Source organism: Marmota monax, unplaced genomic scaffold (assembly GCF_021218885.2).
Source record: "Marmota monax isolate L192 unplaced genomic scaffold, Marmota_monax_Labrador192_F-V1.1 WCK01_AAM20220418_F8-fsc00017, whole genome shotgun sequence".
In the NCBI taxonomy this organism is placed as follows: domain Eukaryota; kingdom Metazoa; phylum Chordata; class Mammalia; order Rodentia; family Sciuridae; genus Marmota; species Marmota monax.
In genome coordinates, this window is record NW_026695241.1 from 23656751 (window position 1) to 23674389 (window position 17639).

Genomic DNA, 17639 nt, shown 5'->3' on the forward strand with positions numbered 1-17639 from the left:
TATACACATATATATAAAAATCCCACTCGCATCTTAAAAGTTGGGTTCAAGTTATCCATTTGTGTTTTTTGTTTTTTTTTTAAAATTCAATCAGTGACTCGAAACTTACTTTAATGACCCTAAAGCTTAGGTAGCGCCTATTGAGCATGATGATTTTATATTCATTGGTGCCATCATCCATGACATGCCGCAAAGCAAGCAAGGAAGGAGAGTTGGCAAGAACTGCGCTCCGCCACGCAGGATCCCCTTCATGGGCTATCACGAGGTTCTTTTCATGAGATACAATGGCCTCATAGAGCACAGTAGGGTCATCATACTCATCTGGAGAAGTGAAATGATCCTAAGCACACAGAAATACAAAACATACGGTTCTTAGAAAATGACTTCCAAGATGAATTATATAATTACTAAGTGAAAATTCTTATAAACTGGGTTAATACAAATATTTTTTATCAAACAATATTATTAGAGATAAATTATAGATTCTTAATTATAACCAGGTAAAGAATTAGTTCATTACTGCTATACTGCTTTATTGTTAATTCCTCAATCCAACGCTTTCTTCTACATCTAAATATAATTTCTAATCTTTATATATCATCTTTTTCTCTTTCAAGTTGCTTTTTCATACTTCAGTAATATATATTGTTTTCCAACAGGATTGTTTCACTGCTGTTATCAGTTAAAGGAAGATCTAGAAGAGGTCTCTATATCATGTTCTTTTTAAAACTAGGTAATCTTCACATAAAGCAACATCCCTGGATAGTTCTAATATCCCATTTTATCTTGTCCCTCTGTAGTTAAGATACAGCTCAAAGATCTGAGCTTTGTGCACAGATTAAGTGTTCTGGTCCTAGAGAAGCTAGTAAAGTTTTCCCTGAGAAGCTTCTTGGTCTTAATAACTACACATTCACTTGGTAAGTATTCAATATCTACCCTATGCAAGATTCTGTGGCAGGCAGCATAAATGAAACACAGAAGTATATGAAATGCATCTCCCTTTTACAAACCTACAAATTAATAGGGATTACAGGACAAATCCAGAAAATAATCATAACACAAATCTGAATTTCTGAAATGATATGATATTAAGGAAATGCAAATATTGTATTGGCTGCCTTCATATTTATAGTTAGGAGGCTGAAAATTTTCTACATCCAGATAAGTAACTCATTGGTACTCAAACTCAGTGACTGAAGAATGTGTTTCCTGAAGAAAAGAAGAGTGAGGGTGCAGCCCCTAAGTCTGGGCCACCCCAGAACATGAAAATAATACTGTACATGTGAATCACACTTTGTTATATAAAACATCTCCAATACATCATATTCCATTTGACTCTTACAACTCTATAAAGGAGGTTGAGATAATACCTGGATTTTACATGTCTCAAACTGAAGCTCAAAGGAGCTGAGCTGCTTCCTAAGTTTCAAAAGTTCATAAAGTGCAGTGCCAGAACTTCAACAGTGGTACTAAAACTTCCTTACAATATTCTCTTGAGTGCATGCCCTAAATCTCTTGCATTAAGAATCCTGGACCCTGACTCTGCTTCTAAAGAAGCTGATCTAAGACAACCTTCATAATCTAACAAACTAATCAGCAGCCTTGGACTTCTGAACATCACGTAACTCTCCTTTCTATTAAACACTGAGTTTGCACTTCCCCTGCCAGCAGAGATGTCATATTCTGTACTTTCTTGTAGCAAACAGTTGCATTAAGGAAGGAATGCCATCTTTGCACAGAAGCATTAATACAATTATTTGAATGAAAAATAAAAGTCCAGATTTAGAAAATAGTCACATTCTAAATAAAATGGACACAAAGTTGTAAATCATTAGCCTCTTGCTAAAAATGGAGAAGGTTTAATCTTGTTCAAATATTTCTTTTCTTTGGGATTACAATGTGAGAAATTCTGAAGTTTAAAAAACATTTTAACATGAAGTCATTATCTTTTTCTTAAATGCACTGAATTTTCTTTCAAAACTCTAAAGCTAATCTGAACAAAGACCACAGATTCCAAATGAAGATTTTCTCCATTCCATTTTTCACAGAGGTTTTCAAACAGCCTATCCTAAGTTAGTAATGCTCCTAATGAATATGGAATAATAGCTTAAATCCAATATTTATGATAATAGTAAAATCATTTGAAGAGTAATTCACCTTCGCGGGGGAGGGGAGGTGTGATTCAATCAGATTTGAGCAGAGCAGATGTATTTACCATCTGGTCTCTACCATCAGATCTGATAACTATAGGCAAGTGAAATGAGGAGGAACAAGTGCCAGTGTATAATTTCACAATATTTTTTTGAATGATCTAGGAACTTGGAAATGCATTGTGGGACCTCAATTTAATTTTAATAGCCTAGTAGAATTAATTTATTAAGGCTACATTTGTCCTAACCACTATTATTCTATGTAACACTGTAAGTGAAACTTAGCTCAGTAACAGCACTTATAACACTGAAGTATTACCACACTACATTTGGAATGGGTGGATATTCACTCAGGAGGAGACCTAAATCATAATCATTTGAAGGCAAAATAAATATTATAAGGCTCAAAGGCTTCAGCTTGTCATTGCTTAAATTTTTCTTCATGTCAAATTGGTCACTCTCTAATATTAATATTCAATTTTACTATATACATTTAGAAACACAGGTTCAGGACTCTTTAAGATTAAATGTCTTGCCACAAATCACGTTTTTTTGAGAATTAAGAACATCTCAAGATGTTCCTAAATGTATAATGTAGAAGTCAAATGAAGAAGCTCTAGTAAACCCTATGATGAATTAAAAAAAATATTCATTTTTTTACCTGATGAAGTTTAATGGACATACGGATTCCAGGGACTACTACTTTTCTTAGTAATTCCATGTCAGCAAAGATCCATTCATCTCGAATTGAAGAAATACGGAAATCTCCTTTAAATAGGGCATGCAATCCATAGAGGAATGACTCTAAATTACTGTTAAGATTAGAAATAAAAGTTGATATATTTTGACAAAGGTCTCCAAGACACTGATGCTTACATCTGGTTGTGTATCAGAATCATCTGGGAGTGTTTTAAAAATACAGAACTAAAGTCAGAACTCCTAAATCACAATCAAAACAGATGGGGTCAGTTTTATCTGGGACCCTTGTACACAAAGCACTTTAATAGTGAGTCCATAAAAATAAACAACAGATAAAGAACTTATAAATTAAAATAAATTAATAAGAGTCTAATATAAACATGTAATTACAGAAAAAAATTAAAATAGGCATATTTCTTAATTCTAATTCATTTGGATGTATATATTAATAAATCTAGTTTATATTTAGAGTCCCCACATCTAATATATAATTATGTTTAAAATATAAATGCTTTGGACAAGGACTGCAAGAAAAAATGAAAAAAAAAAAATACAGTAGATGAATTTATTAGAAAAATAGATGTAGGGGCTGGGGTTGTGGCTCAGTGGTAGAGTGCTTGCCTGGCAAGTGGTTCGATCCTCAGTACCACATATTAAAAAAAAAAGTAAATAAATAAAAGTATTGTGTCAACCTACAATTAAAAAAATATATTAAAAAAGTAGATGTAAATGGAACTCCACCCAAGTCAACTTTATAGGGTGATTATATTTTAAAATGCCTTAAATCCATTAAATTATCATTACAAATAGTTGTTCATATGTGAATTTTAAAAGCCAGTTTTGTTAACCACATATATAATAGTATTCATTAGTGTTCAGCAAAAAGACCTACAAAAATATAAAATCAAAGGAGACTTGGAATAAAGTAGCATAAAATGACTGCTTCCACAAAAATTATTTCAGATATAGCTTCTCATATCTTCTTGAAAACAGAAATGCCTGCTTTACCTGGACATATGATGGGATGCAGTTCCCAAAGCTCTCCGTCCTAGAACACAGAGTCCATAACAGAGAGTCACCAGTGATGAATCTTTGTCCACATCTAGAGGCTTTAAAAACCAAAGAACATTAGTTATCAGAAAGGTATAAAAAGTATTTAACAAATCAGAAGATATCTAATAAACTGCAGAAAGGAGAAAGAACTCAACTACTACACAATTAGAGAAGAAAAAATGATTTTTTAATTTCCGTATAATATGCAAGTTAGAACACTGCCTTGGAAGGAAACTGTGGGAGAAGAATATGAAGACAGCTTCTTACTATTCCAGCACAGGTCTGAGAGCTTGAAGTCAGTCAATCTATGGCGTACTGAGCTTCCCCAGGAAGAGGTTACTGGGAATGGTGATTCAGAGAACAGAATGCATGATCTTAAGGAGCTGGGGATAATCTCACTTAAAGAAAAACTAGAAAACTTAAAAAGAAAAACTAGAGCAGAAAACGAAGAGCACACAGCTGGGAAAAAAAAAAAAAAACTACTAATAATTTTCCTAAAGGGATTGCAATGAGATTAGCCTAGCTTATCTGGTAATAAGCTCTTTGAAGAAACTGGGAATATCCACATTTTCAGATACACTTTTTGAATATGTGCTATATTAGCAATCAGAAAGACTTTCACAAGCTATGTCCATGATCTCAGTAATTATCTTTAAGAGAAGGATCCTTAAGTAAGTAGGATGCAGCCTATTTCTGAATGAGTAGACAGCCAGAGAATGGATATTAAAATATGACTACTCTCTATAGTTCTGCTACAAAGTAAATCCAGAGATTTGAGAAGAATATGCAAAACCTCATAGGTATATTTCATGTATAAAAAATAAAATTATTTGTTAAGACACCTGGAAAAAGGGTTAAACTTTGAGGTCCTCCATTTCCAGTGTTATCTACTAATGTTTTTGAGCCTCTTATGAGGTTATTTTATCCTAGTCATTATTCCTTCTTTAAAAACATGTCATTCTGGTAATTTTATGTTGTACATCTAGCATAAAAGTTCAAAGACTACTGCTCAGACAGGAAATATGAGGATGCTCCCATTCTTTCTGGGGATAAAGAAAAAAGATATTGCTGGACATGGTGGTACACACCTGTAATCCCAGCAGCTCAGGAGACTGAGGCAGGAGGATCACGAATTCAAAGACAGCCTCAGCAACTTAGCAAGATCGTGTCTTAATATAAAATATTTTTTAAAAGGGGCTAAGCATATAGCTCAGGAGTTAAGCATCACTGGGTTCACTCCCCAATACAAAAGAAAGAAATAAAGAAAAAAAAAAAAGGTGCTGATTGATGGGGTATCTAGAAGTCAGAAACTAAGGACTAAAACAAGGTGCTAAATCTTAAGATGGCCAGTGTACACATCCCAGATCACAATAAAGGAACTGGTTGTCAAGGTATTTACTATGCTCCATGTTATAAAGTTAAATAGGCTGCTGGTGATTTACACAAGGCTTTTGCTTCTAAAGCAATAGTGGTGGTAGGAATTAGATTTGGAATCACAGGCCTTGACACTGTGGTTCTGTTATATGCAGTTTGACCAGGGATGTGATGCTGCTATGAGTGCCCTAAGACCAGAAGGAAGAGGTTGCTGCTAAACTCTGTAAAGTATCTTACCTTTAGGATAAAATGGGCTGTTCAAATGTGTAGATGGAAACACCTGAATTAAAATCACCCAGGTGACTCAAGAGTTTATAATCCTGGTCTGGACTTAATGAATCAAAATTTCACAAGTGAGGCCCATAGGTCATTTGTTTCTACAATTATATGTACATCCCTAAGTCACTGATCTAGATGTACACTATCCAAAACAGTAGCCACTAGCCATGTGAGTTATTATATTTAGATCAATTAAAATGAAGTGAATGTAAAGTTTAGTTCTTTAGTTGTATTTGATTATATTTAAAGTATTTAAAACCACATGTAATACTGGATAGCAGAAACATTTCCATCATCACTCAAAGTTCTAGACAGCACTGGTCTAGCCTTTGTATTTAGGGTAAAGATATTTAATTATTCTTAAGTTTGGTGGACAGCCCTTAAGAAGGAATAGATTTTGGAGGATAATGCATGAAATTTGAATTTATGTATATGCACGTGCATGTACACAGTGAAGGGGTGCTACCTGAACAGTGAGATTAGGACACTGCAAAAGAAATGAGAAGGGCCACTTTTCTTAACCTGTTTGGCAGAGTTGGTTTGAACCAAGTGTAAAGATCTGACAGGTTCTCTAATATCAGAAAGAGGAAGCTCAGGAAAAACTGACCTCTTAATAACTAACAGAGATATTCTTTCCACCTCTGGAAAAATCTGGATTCAAAGAGTTGCAAATGAAATAAATCAATCTTACCTTTGCTCTCCGAGAAGAACAGTACTCTATCCAGTTAAGGTAAATCACACAGAAACTTTCCCTGGATATGCCTGCCAACCGATGATCATAATCTTCATCAATGTTTGGATTAAAGGTGGGGTCCACATCAACATAATTTCGATCTGCACACAGACGGAGTCCTTCCTGCATTGTCTCATTAGCTAGCCACTCCTCTAACTTAGAGGATGTTGTAACATAATAAATTATACCCTAACATGTAAAAGACAGGAAAAATTTAATTAAATGGCACTTTGAAGACATTTTTAAAAATCTGATTAAAAAGTATGTTAAAAATAAAAACTCACTGAATGGGGCTGGGAATATAGCTCAGTTGGGAGAGTGCCTGCCTTGCATGTACAAGGACCTGGGTTTAATCCCCAGCACTACAAAACCCCATAAAAACAAAAAAACAACAACTCATGGAATGACAAAGTAAACCCTCACTCTCTTTGTATTATATTAGTAATTACTATGGCTAATATATACAGATGCTGCCATTAAAATATGCAATTTGAATAAACTTTGATTTTTCAGGGTAATAAATTCAACTGTTTCTTCAGATACTAAAACCAAAAATATTTTATTTCTAGCTCAACACTCCATGTACACATTTTAAGAATGCCATAATATACCTCAGGCCTTCCTGAGGTATATATATGATGAAAAAAAATCCCACATTTGATATTGTAAAACCACAACTATAAATTCAGCAAGGCAACTTGTAGCTTATTGATTTTAGTGCTTTTGAATTTAGGATATTTATGACAGGTAGAGAAAATTTACTGGCTGCCCTTAGTTTGAAAATTTTGTCATAAAATTATTAAAACCATCTGGTATTCTTAGTGAAGTTATAGAAATACAGTTAAAAACATAAAACAACGGAAATACATACATGTATATGTAAATATATATAAAGGGAAAATGCCACAAACACACAATATTGTAAGCTCAATCTCTCTAGCCTCTGGAGGTTGGGTTGAACCAAAAATTAAATGGTAAGCTCAAGATTCACCTCAATCAACATAAATAAGGTACAACTTAGAGGTAAGAGCATAAAATACAGAAAATTCAAATGTGGATTATTAAAGCTTAGCACACACTTCCCTCTTAAAAAAATACTGGCTTTGCCTAGAAGTCCCCAAACCACTACCATGCTATTTTTCCATAAGACCTTTAACAAAAACTAGAATATTTTGTTCAGTAAAAGATTAGCTTTGCCCAATGAGAGAGGTCTAGCCTTTGATTTGAGGTCCTGGGAAGTAACCTCTAAGCCCTTAAATATCTTGCCTGGTGAGAGTCTGTTTGGCTGGGGGCCTAGAACCACACAGTATGAAGCTGACCTGCAGAAGTCCTAGAAACTTGGATCCTCAGTTCCACATGACCGCATTCCAATGAAGACTCAAGGCCCCAAGCTCAGAAGAGCTTCCATGGTTTGCCAGAACTCTCATATTATTGCCACCCCTTGGTGCTGAGAAAAATAGGCATCTACACATCTCCCCTGGGAGAGGTCAACTGGAAGTGCCTCACCATAGTATCTCTGGACACTGTGCTTGACTGATATTAATTTGTATTTTTCCACTGTAATAACACGAGTACAATGTGAGTAAAACAGCTTTGCTGAGTTGTATGAATCCTTCTAGCAGTTCCCTGAACCTAAGAATGGTCTTGGGGACTCTGAAATTGAAGTTGCTGTCAGAAGTGAGGATGGCCTTAGGGGCCTCCTGAACTTTGCAACACTTTTATTCAGTCTATTGAATGCAGTACAAAGCAGTGGTTAACAGCAAAGGTGCAAGAGTCAGATATGCCTGAATTTTAAATCCCAAACTTTATTTGCTATTAGAGGATCCTGGACAAGTTAACTTCTGATCCTTAAGTTATTTATCTATAAAATAAGAATGCAGGACTTCTTTTAAAAATTAAGAACTGAAGGTGATGGTATATGCCTGAAATCCCTGTAGTTCTGGAGGTTGAGGCAAAAGGATCACAAGTTCAAGGCCAAACTCAGCAACTTGAGACTCTGTCTAATTAAAAAAAAAAAAAAAGTGGGGGGGCAGGGACTGAGAACATAACTCAATGGCAGAAAGCCCTGGGTTCTATTACTATACTGGAGGAAAAAAAGTGAAAACAAACAAACAAACAAACAGCAAGACACACACGTGTGTGTATGCATGCTTGTGTGTGAATATTCCTTAGCATAGAGCCAAAAACATAGAAGCTACAAATACTAGCTACTTTCATTAATGAACAAATGGAGTAAGTTCCACAAAAGAAAGACTATCAAGACCTTTGTAGGCATATCTTTATTGACTTTTCTGGATACCAGATAATTTAAACCACTACTTAAAAACAAAGCAGGAATTTAAAATTTGTATTTGTGTTTCCCAAATGCCTCCGTTATCCAAAGATCTAACTAAGCACCAACCCTTACCTTGACGTAGTAAGTAGTGAGTACTTTCCGAAGATCGAAGACTTGAAGCATAGAAGCAGCACTATTATCAGTGATGCTATACCCCTCCAGAATATACTTAGTGACTATCACTTCCCAAGCTAGCCAGCGTTGGCTAAAAGCAGCATTAAATGAAAGTACATGAGGAATATGGCCAGGTTCACAACAGCAAAATCCTTCATCTTCTTCTACACCTTCAGTAATGGCCTCTACTTCCCGTTGTTGACAGTAGGTACCTTTAAGAAAGAGAGAAACACACACACACACACAGAGAGAGAGAGAGAGAGAGAGAGAGAGAGAGAGAGAGAGAGAGAGAGAGATGAACAAAGGCTGGGAAAAATTAATGGCTCAAAAACACAAGAGATTTAGAAAAGAGTTATATTTTATAGCAACTAAAAGTATGTAATTGATTTACTTTAGAACATTCATGTACAAATTGTAGAGGCATACTATATGTTCACTTCCTGTAGAGTAACAATGTGCATTAGCACATTAAAGATGCTGGGAGTTTGTGCAGTAAAGGAACATCTTTAGTTAAGACTCATGAATTTCCAACCTTTTCAAATATGTTTACAACTGCATTCATATCAAATGAAAACAAAATGAGTAAAAGTGCATCTCTTAAAGAACACAGGAGTTGGGTGTGGTAATGTCTGTCTGTCATCCCAGTGGCTTGGGAGGCTGAGGCAGAAGGATCACAAGTTTGAGACCAGCCTTGCCAACTTAGCAAGACCTTCTCTCACCAAGTTGAAGTGAGGTGAGGTGTAGCTCAGTGGTAGAGTGCTACATGCCTCATGCCTACCCCTAGGTTCAATTCCCAGTACTGCAAAAATATAAGACAAAACTAAAACCCAATGGGAAAAAAAACTGAATCAACCCAGGTTCAGGAATATAGCTAGCTAGACATGCAGAACTCAGAAGAATCTGAGCTCCATTTGGAATCATCCATACTTCAAGCAGAAATACTATATGTATCCAAGTTATTTGGCTCTATAACTTATACTAGTATATTACAATTTAGCGTTAAGTAAAATTAATTTTTTTCAGTTCCCAATTATAACAATAATTGATAAGATTACACAGTCAGCATTTGAGGCTTACCTGCTGATATAATTTCTATTAGGCGTGAGTTCTGATTATTCTGTACTAGCAAATACATCTTTGAAGTTACAATTTTTTATACGAGATACTTGTCAAATAATCATTCAAATGTACCAATACAAAAGTACTAATACAAAAACAGACTAAGTACACAATTAGACACAGCAATCTAGCATCAGCAAAATATCACCAATCCATTAATGTTCATTTTTATTTTATTCTGCAGTCTTGCTTCCATTTAATCTGTATGTTTCTTACATTATGTAAAGACTACAAAATGATTACACTTAATCGCATGTAGCACATATCTAAGTTAGACTATATTTAAAACAAATCCTACTGAATATATATACACCAAGCAGGTTTTAAAACCACTATTTTAAGAGATATAGATGGTGGTGGTGTGATGATAAAAAAAAAAAATAAGACTAGGAGCTGGGGTTGTGGCTTAGTGGCAGAGCGTTTGCCTAGCATGTGTAAGGGACTGGTTTCAATTCTTAGCACTGCATATAAATAAATAAAACAAAGGTCCATCTATAACTAAAAAAGTATTTTAGAAAAATAAGGATAAAAAAAGTTATTTGGGCAAAGCTAAGGAACAATATTGTTTAGTATTCTATGATCTTCAACAATTTTATTATTTCATTTTTTTGCTTAGTTACAACTGCCAACAAAGTCATTCTACACAGTGGTGATAAGAAAAGCCCTTGTCTTGAACCTAACATTCACAGGCTGTGGTTGACTATCAATATACATACACATACATGCTTTACAACATATAAAAATGTGTAATTTTAAAAAATATTTTTAGTTGTCAATGGACCTTTTATTTAATATTTATTTTTTTGGTTATAGTTGGGCACAATACCTTTATTTAATTTATTTTTATGTGGTGCTGTGGATTGAACCCAGGGCCTCGCATGTGCTAGGCAAGAGCTCTACCACTAAGCCACAACCCCAGCCCTATCAGTGGACCTTTATTTTATTTATTTATACGCAGTGCTGAGAATCAAACCCAGTGCCTCACACATTCCAGGCAAGCTCTCTACCCCTGAGCCACAAACCCAGCCCCAAATATGTGCAATTTTGTAGTATGTTTTAAAAAAGAAAGAAAATGAAATGTAATCAAATATTTTCTGGCATTTTTAAAATAATCATATTTTCTCCTGTGGCCTATTAAAATAGAACAAATTATATTAATTTGCTTTCTACTACTTGATTTCAAAAAATGAAAACAGGCTAAATTTGTGTGGGGTACTTAAAAAAAACACTGCTGAATCTTGCTTATTCTAGAATTGGTCAATTTTTGCATCTATAAATACAAATAAAATTAAACTATACTTATTTTTACTCTTACTTGGACATCAATATTATATTAGTTTTGTTAAAAGCCTTGAGAAATTTTCATTCTTTATCCATGTGCTAGGACAAGTTGGACGACAGAAAAATTATCCAATTTCCAGATGAAATGTCCTGAGCCACTTTTTAAAAGTATCATAGTATTAAGAGTTCTCTTTTGATTTTATGTGTTATTACTTCATTTTACTCATTTTGCTATCTCTTTAGAGAAGTTGATAAAAATTTTATTTAAAATTTTTATTCCAAAGGGTACTCTTGTACATTGCTGGTGGGACTGCAAATTGGTGCGGCCAATTTGGAAAGCAGTATGGAGATTCCTGGGAAAGCTGGGAATGGAACCACCATTTGACCCAGCTATTGCCCTTCTTGGACTATTCCCTGAAGACCTTAAAAGAGGTACTACAGGGATATTGCCACATCGATGTTCTTAGCAGCACAATTCACAATAGCTAGACTGTGGAACCAACCCAGATGCCCTTCAATAGATGAATGGATAAAAACAATGTGGCATTTATACACCATGGAGTATTACACAGCACTAAAAAATGACAAAATCATGGAATTTGCAGGGAAATGGATGGCACTAGAGCAGATTATGCTAAGTGAAGCTAGCCAATCCCTAAAAAACAAATACCAAATGTCTTCTTTGAAATAATGAGAGCAACTAAAAACAGAGCAGGGAGGAAGAGCAGGAAGAAAAGATTAACATTAAACAGAGACATGAGGTGGGAGGGAAAGGGAGAGAAAAGGGAAATTGCACGGAAATGGAAGGAGACCCTCATTGTTATACAAAATTACATATAAGAGGTTGTGAGGGGAAAGGGAAAAATAAACAAGGAGAGAAATGAATTACAGTAGATGGGGTAGAGAGAGAAGATGGGAGGGGAGGGGAGAGGGGATAGTTGAGGATAGGAAAGGTAGCAGAATACAACAGTTACTAATATGGCATTATGTAAAAATGTGGATGTGTAACCGATGTGATTCTGCAATCTGTATTTGGGGTAAAATTGGGAGTTCATAACCCACTTGAATCTAATGTATGAAATATGATATGTCAAGAGCTTTGTAATGTTTTGAACAACCAATAAAAAAAAAGGCAAAAAAAAAATTTTATTCCTTTGAGACAGGGTCTCACTAAGTTGCTTGGGGCCTCCCTAAATTGCTGAGGCTGGCTTTGAATCTGTGATCCTCCTGCCTCAGCCTCCCAAGTCACTGGGATTACAGGTGTCTATCACCACACCTAGCTGATAAAAGGTTTTTTATTATTTATTTATTTTTGTGCCAGGGATTGAATCCAGGGGCACTCAACCACTGAGCCACTTCCCCAGCCTTTTTTATTTTTTATTTTGCTCAAGACCTCACTAAGCTGCTTAGGCTGCTTTGAATTTGTGATCCTGCTGCCTCAGCCTCCTGAACTGTTGGGCACATGCCTGGCTGATGAACAGTTTTTAAATGAGGAAATAACATAATGAGAGCTGTATGTAGTGCATGTTACTTGGTTAGTGGTGTATGGAGAACAGATATGGCAAAAGGGAATTTGGAAATTCTAAAGTTCAATAAGGTCCTTTTTCAGAGTAGCAGAATAGGTGAATGGGATAATTAAATTTAAGGAGGATGTTTTTGTTCTCATACATCAACCCCTTTCCCATGAGACTATCTACAGCTTCAACATACCCCAGTAACATATTTTCCTCAGAAAATAAAGTCAATAATAAGTATAAGAATATTTATAATTGAAAGAAGAATTGTAAGATTTGCAAAGTGATTTTAGCATTTCTATGAGAAACCATCCCAATTGTTCCCTGGATTAGCTATGTCTTTCAGCCACTCAGAGTAAGTATTATAAGTAAAAATGAAAAGAACTAAAAATCTTGAAAAGTGAACATATTCAAATAAATCTGAATAAAAAGTAAAAGAATCCAATCAATATAACAAACTTTTGACATGGTAATTTAGAATTGGAAAAGTGTTCTTGATACAAGTAACACAAATAGTGACAACGGTAGATGCTGTAATCAGAAATTTATAATATGGAGAATAAACTGGTAACTCTAATTTTTCACATAAGACTTGCAGGGCAAAGAATCTTGAAATTATTGGTAAAATAAAAATGGAAATAAAAAAATACATGAATGGGTTTAAGTAAGACCTATAGGAAATTTATCAAGAAATCTGTTCAGTTAAATACTGCTTAAAATTAACCTCCAAGGGACTGCAGATTGGTGCAGCCAATTTGGAAAGCAGTATGGAGATTTCTTGGAAAGCTGGGAATGGAGCCACCATTTGACCCAGCTATTCCCCTTCTTGGTCTATTCCCTAAAGACCTAAAAAGAGCATGCTACAGGGACACTGCTACATCGATGTTCATAGCAGCACAGTTCACAATAGCAAGACTGTGGAACCAACCTAGATGCCCTTCAATAGACGAATGGATAAAAAAAATGTGGCATTTATACACAATGGAGTATTACTCTGCATTAAAAAATGACAAAATCATAGAATTTACAGGGAAATGGATGGCATTAGAGCAGATTATGCTAAGTGAAGCTAGCCAATCCCTAAAAAACAAATGCCAAATGTCTTCTTTGATATAAGGAGAGTAACTAAGATCAGAGTAGGGACGAAGAGCAGGAGAAGATTAACATTTAACAGGGATGAGAGGTGGGAGGGAAAGGGAGAGAGAAGGGAAATTGCATGGTAATGGAAGGAGACCCTCAGGGTTATACAGTGGAGGGGGCAGAGAGAGAGGAGGGGAGGGGAGGGGAGGGGAGAGGTGGGGAGGGGGGAGGGTGGAGGATGGGAAAGGCAGCGGAGCACAACAGACACTAGTATGGCAATATGTAAATCAATGGATGTGTAACTGATGTGATTCTGCAATCTGTGTATGGGGTGAAGGTGGGAGTTCATAACCCACTTGAATCAAAGTGTGGAATATGATATGTCAAGATATTTGTAATGTTTTGAACAACCCACAATAAAAAATTAAAAAAAAAAATTAACCACCAAAAGTAAATTTAATTTGTGTAATTGAGCATACCCCAGAAATACACCAAAACACTCAAGAGATCCACATATTTGTTTGGCAAGAGAATACTCTTGGGGTAGAAGGAAGTAGGTGGGACAAGGGATAACAATGATAACCAAGAATCACATCAATATTTGAGGAGCAAGAACATAATCACACCCATGAAGAGTTCTGGAATGAAAAGGAGAAGACAGCATTTTAGTCAATCTACAAAGTTAGAAAAGTTATTAGATACTAACTGCTGTGTGTGATAAGTGCTGAAACAAAATGACAATTGAAGCAGATGTGATTTCTGTCCCTGAAGTTTGGCCAACTTCAGCCTTGGCCAAATCCAAGTTAAGGATGGTTTTTGTATTTTTTAAAGATTATTTAAAAACAACAATAAAGAGTACCCAACAGAGAAAGGGCAGAAAGTCTAAAATATTTACCATGTAACTCCCAACAGGAAAAGTTTACCAACCCCCAGGGCTAGAGAAGAAAAAAACTTTAAACAAATAAACATAAATAAGTATAAAATTATTTCTGTGATAAGAACTAAGAAAATTAAAACAAGGTAAGATGAAATGTAATCATGTGGGACAGGTGGTCAGGGAAGGCTCTTTGCAAAGTAACACTTAGGGTAATCCCTAAGTATAATTAAGGAATTAGCCAGATGGGAGGTTGGTGGGATAAGGGAGATGATGGGGCTTTCTGGGGGGAAAATGTGGGGTGACAAGGAGTTCTTAGTTAAGAACTGAACACATCTAAGAAACTGAAAGGTGACTAGAGTGGGCGAGGAGAGTGGGGTAGAGTGAGAATGCAGAAAATGGCAAACCCAAATCATTTAGCATTGTAGGATGTGTTAGAGTATTTGAATTTTAATTTAAGTGTATCAGGAGTCACTGAAAACTTTCATGCACAGGAATGACATGATCAACTCTAAAAAAAAAAAAAAAGAAAAAAAGAAAAGAAAAGAAAAGAAAAGGAAAACCAAAATACCAACACAACATCTGAACGAATTACAGCTATCCTTGCTATCCAAATCTAGCCATGTGGTCAGATAGTAAGGGATAGTATGTTTCCAAATTTGACTTGAATTTTGATTGATAAACAACTATAGCTTGAACAGCCAAGCATTTGTCCAAAAACTTATTTCAATCTATTCAGTACCAGAGAGGGAAAGTTGGGAAAATGAGAATTTGTATCATTTTTTGATTTGATTAATTTATCATCAATATTATAGTAGATAAGTATGATAGTAGATAAGAGCAAGTGATAAAAAGACCTTCTTCCATTTCACAAAAGTAAAGGCTAGAAAAAAGCCTCCCCATGCATTTTTTTGTTTGTTTGTTGTTGTTGTTTTAATTAAGTTAAAAAACTAGGTGAAATCCTCAGGTCCCAAAAGTTAAAGGAATTTTAAAGTTCTAGCAGTGGTAAGTCTGAGGGTACAGTGTAGACTTTTACAGAAGTCCACTTGGATTACATTTGAACAGGATGGGGGTAGATAGAATTAAGGTCCAGAGTAAATGGAATAAAGGTGCAAGGTTGGGATGGAAAGGCAGAATCAAACATCCACCCAACAAGAAGAGAATATTTTAGGAACAGAAGAGGGGAGACAAAGGGGTACAAATGAAAAATATCAATATTTATGACAATTTGAGCACTGTGTAAGTACTAGTTATCAGAGTAGTTTCTAGGGCTAGGGCTGTAGTTCAGTGGCAAAGTGCTTGGCTATCATGTGCGAGACACTTGGTTTGATCCTTAGCACCACTAAAAAATAAATAAATAAAGGCATTCTGTCCATCTACAACTATAAAAACAAAAACAGAATGGTTTCTAGACAAGCACTTGCTCTACCACAGAACTCCATAACAATCTTTCTGATTCAATATCAAGGTAAAAATTAACCTTTAGGGCAGAGATCCGATTGATTCTCTTCCTAGTCAAATGTTTTCTTATTTCCTACTCCAGACTAAAAACACCACAAAAAACTTCTTAGGATAGAACAAAAACTCTCTAAAGCTCTTTAGTCCAAATGTTCCCATACACCAAAAGATATTCAAACACAGGATTTGAAATTCCTATAAAAGAAGTTTCTATTTTATGCTTAGAAGTTATTCAACTTAAGGGGGCTGGGGCTCAGTGGTAGAGCACTTGCCTGGCATGTGTAAGGCACTAGGTTCGATCCTCAGCATCATATAAAAATAAGTAAATAAAATAAAGGTATTGTGTCCATCTACAACTAAAACTATTTAAATAAAAAAAAGAAGTTATTCAACTTAAGATGTGGAGAAAAAGGAACACTTTTACACTGTTGGTGGGATTGTAAATTAATACAACCACTATGGAAATCAGAATGGAGGTTCCTTAAAAGATAAGGCATGGAACCATTATACAACCCAGCTTTATCACTCCTCAGTGTTTATCCTAAAGAATTAAAGTAATAAAACCACAGTGATACATGTATAACCATGTTTATAGCAGCACAATTCACAATAGCCAAACTGTGGAACCAGTTAGGTATCCATCAAAAGAGAAATGGATAAAGAATCTGTGGTATATATACACAATGAAGTTTATACAATGAAGTTTACTCAGCCATAATGAAAAATGAAATTACATCATTTGCAAGAAAATGGATAGAACTAGAGATCATTATGTTAAATGAAATAAGTCAAACTCAGAAGGTCAAGAAACTTAGGTTTTCGCTCTTATGTGGAAGCTAGAGAGGAAAAAGGAAAAGGAAGGTGGGGGCAGATCTCACAGAAATCAAAGGGAGATCAGAGGAAAGGGACAAAGGAGTAGGAGATGGGGAGGAGGGAAAACTGCTAGGGAGTGATATTGGCCAAATTATGTTGTTATATTGTGTGCCTGTATGACTATGCAAAAATAAATCCTATCATTATGTACAACTATTAAAAAATGGAAAAATATGAGTTAATACAGGTAAAGTGCACAGAACAGTATCTGGCACACAGTGTTAGCTGTATTAATAAAACAAAAAAGAAGTTATTTAACTTCTAGGAGTTGACAACAACAAGCTGATGTTTCTGAATGTACCAGTTTCTGTGAAGAAACAGCTTCATTTGTCAGTAAATAAAACTGTGGAGAGCATGTGGAAGAGGCATAAGGAGTAACTACTTCATAGACATGAGGTTTTATTTGGAACTAGACAGAGGTGGGAGTTGCAGAACACTGCAAATGTACGTACAAAATGCCAGTGATTTCTTCATTTTAAGTGATTAATTTTAGGTGAATTTCACTTTTTAATTGAAAAAAATTGTTGAGGACAATGGCACGGTGACTCTCTGAACATCACTCAGTCAACCACTCTGTCTCACACAACACAACATTCTATGCCACTAGCCATTGAGCAAACATATGCAATTTGTCACAAAAGGGCCTGGCAAAAGACCAAGCAAAGAGCAATAGAAGTTCAATATCTCCAGGTAAATAAGTCGA

The 17639-nt window shown here is 35.3% G+C and overlaps 1 protein-coding gene across 6 annotated transcripts in view; it reads right to left on the reverse strand.

Moving 5' to 3' along the window:
• Positions 1–17639, reverse strand: part of Pcnx1 (pecanex 1) — a 154478-nt gene that overhangs the window by 13141 nt on the left and 123698 nt on the right. For all 6 annotated transcript variants that reach the window (XM_046440992.2, XM_046440991.2, XM_046440989.2 and 3 more), the window contains 5 exons: positions 8696–8949; positions 6247–6477; positions 3858–3958; positions 2812–2962; positions 110–340 (listed from right to left, as the gene is read on the reverse strand). In XM_046440992.2, the coding sequence (XP_046296948.1) occupies positions 110–340; positions 2812–2962; positions 3858–3958; positions 6247–6477; positions 8696–8949 (968 nt within the window). The remainder of the gene's footprint in view (positions 1–109; positions 341–2811; positions 2963–3857; positions 3959–6246; positions 6478–8695; positions 8950–17639) is intronic.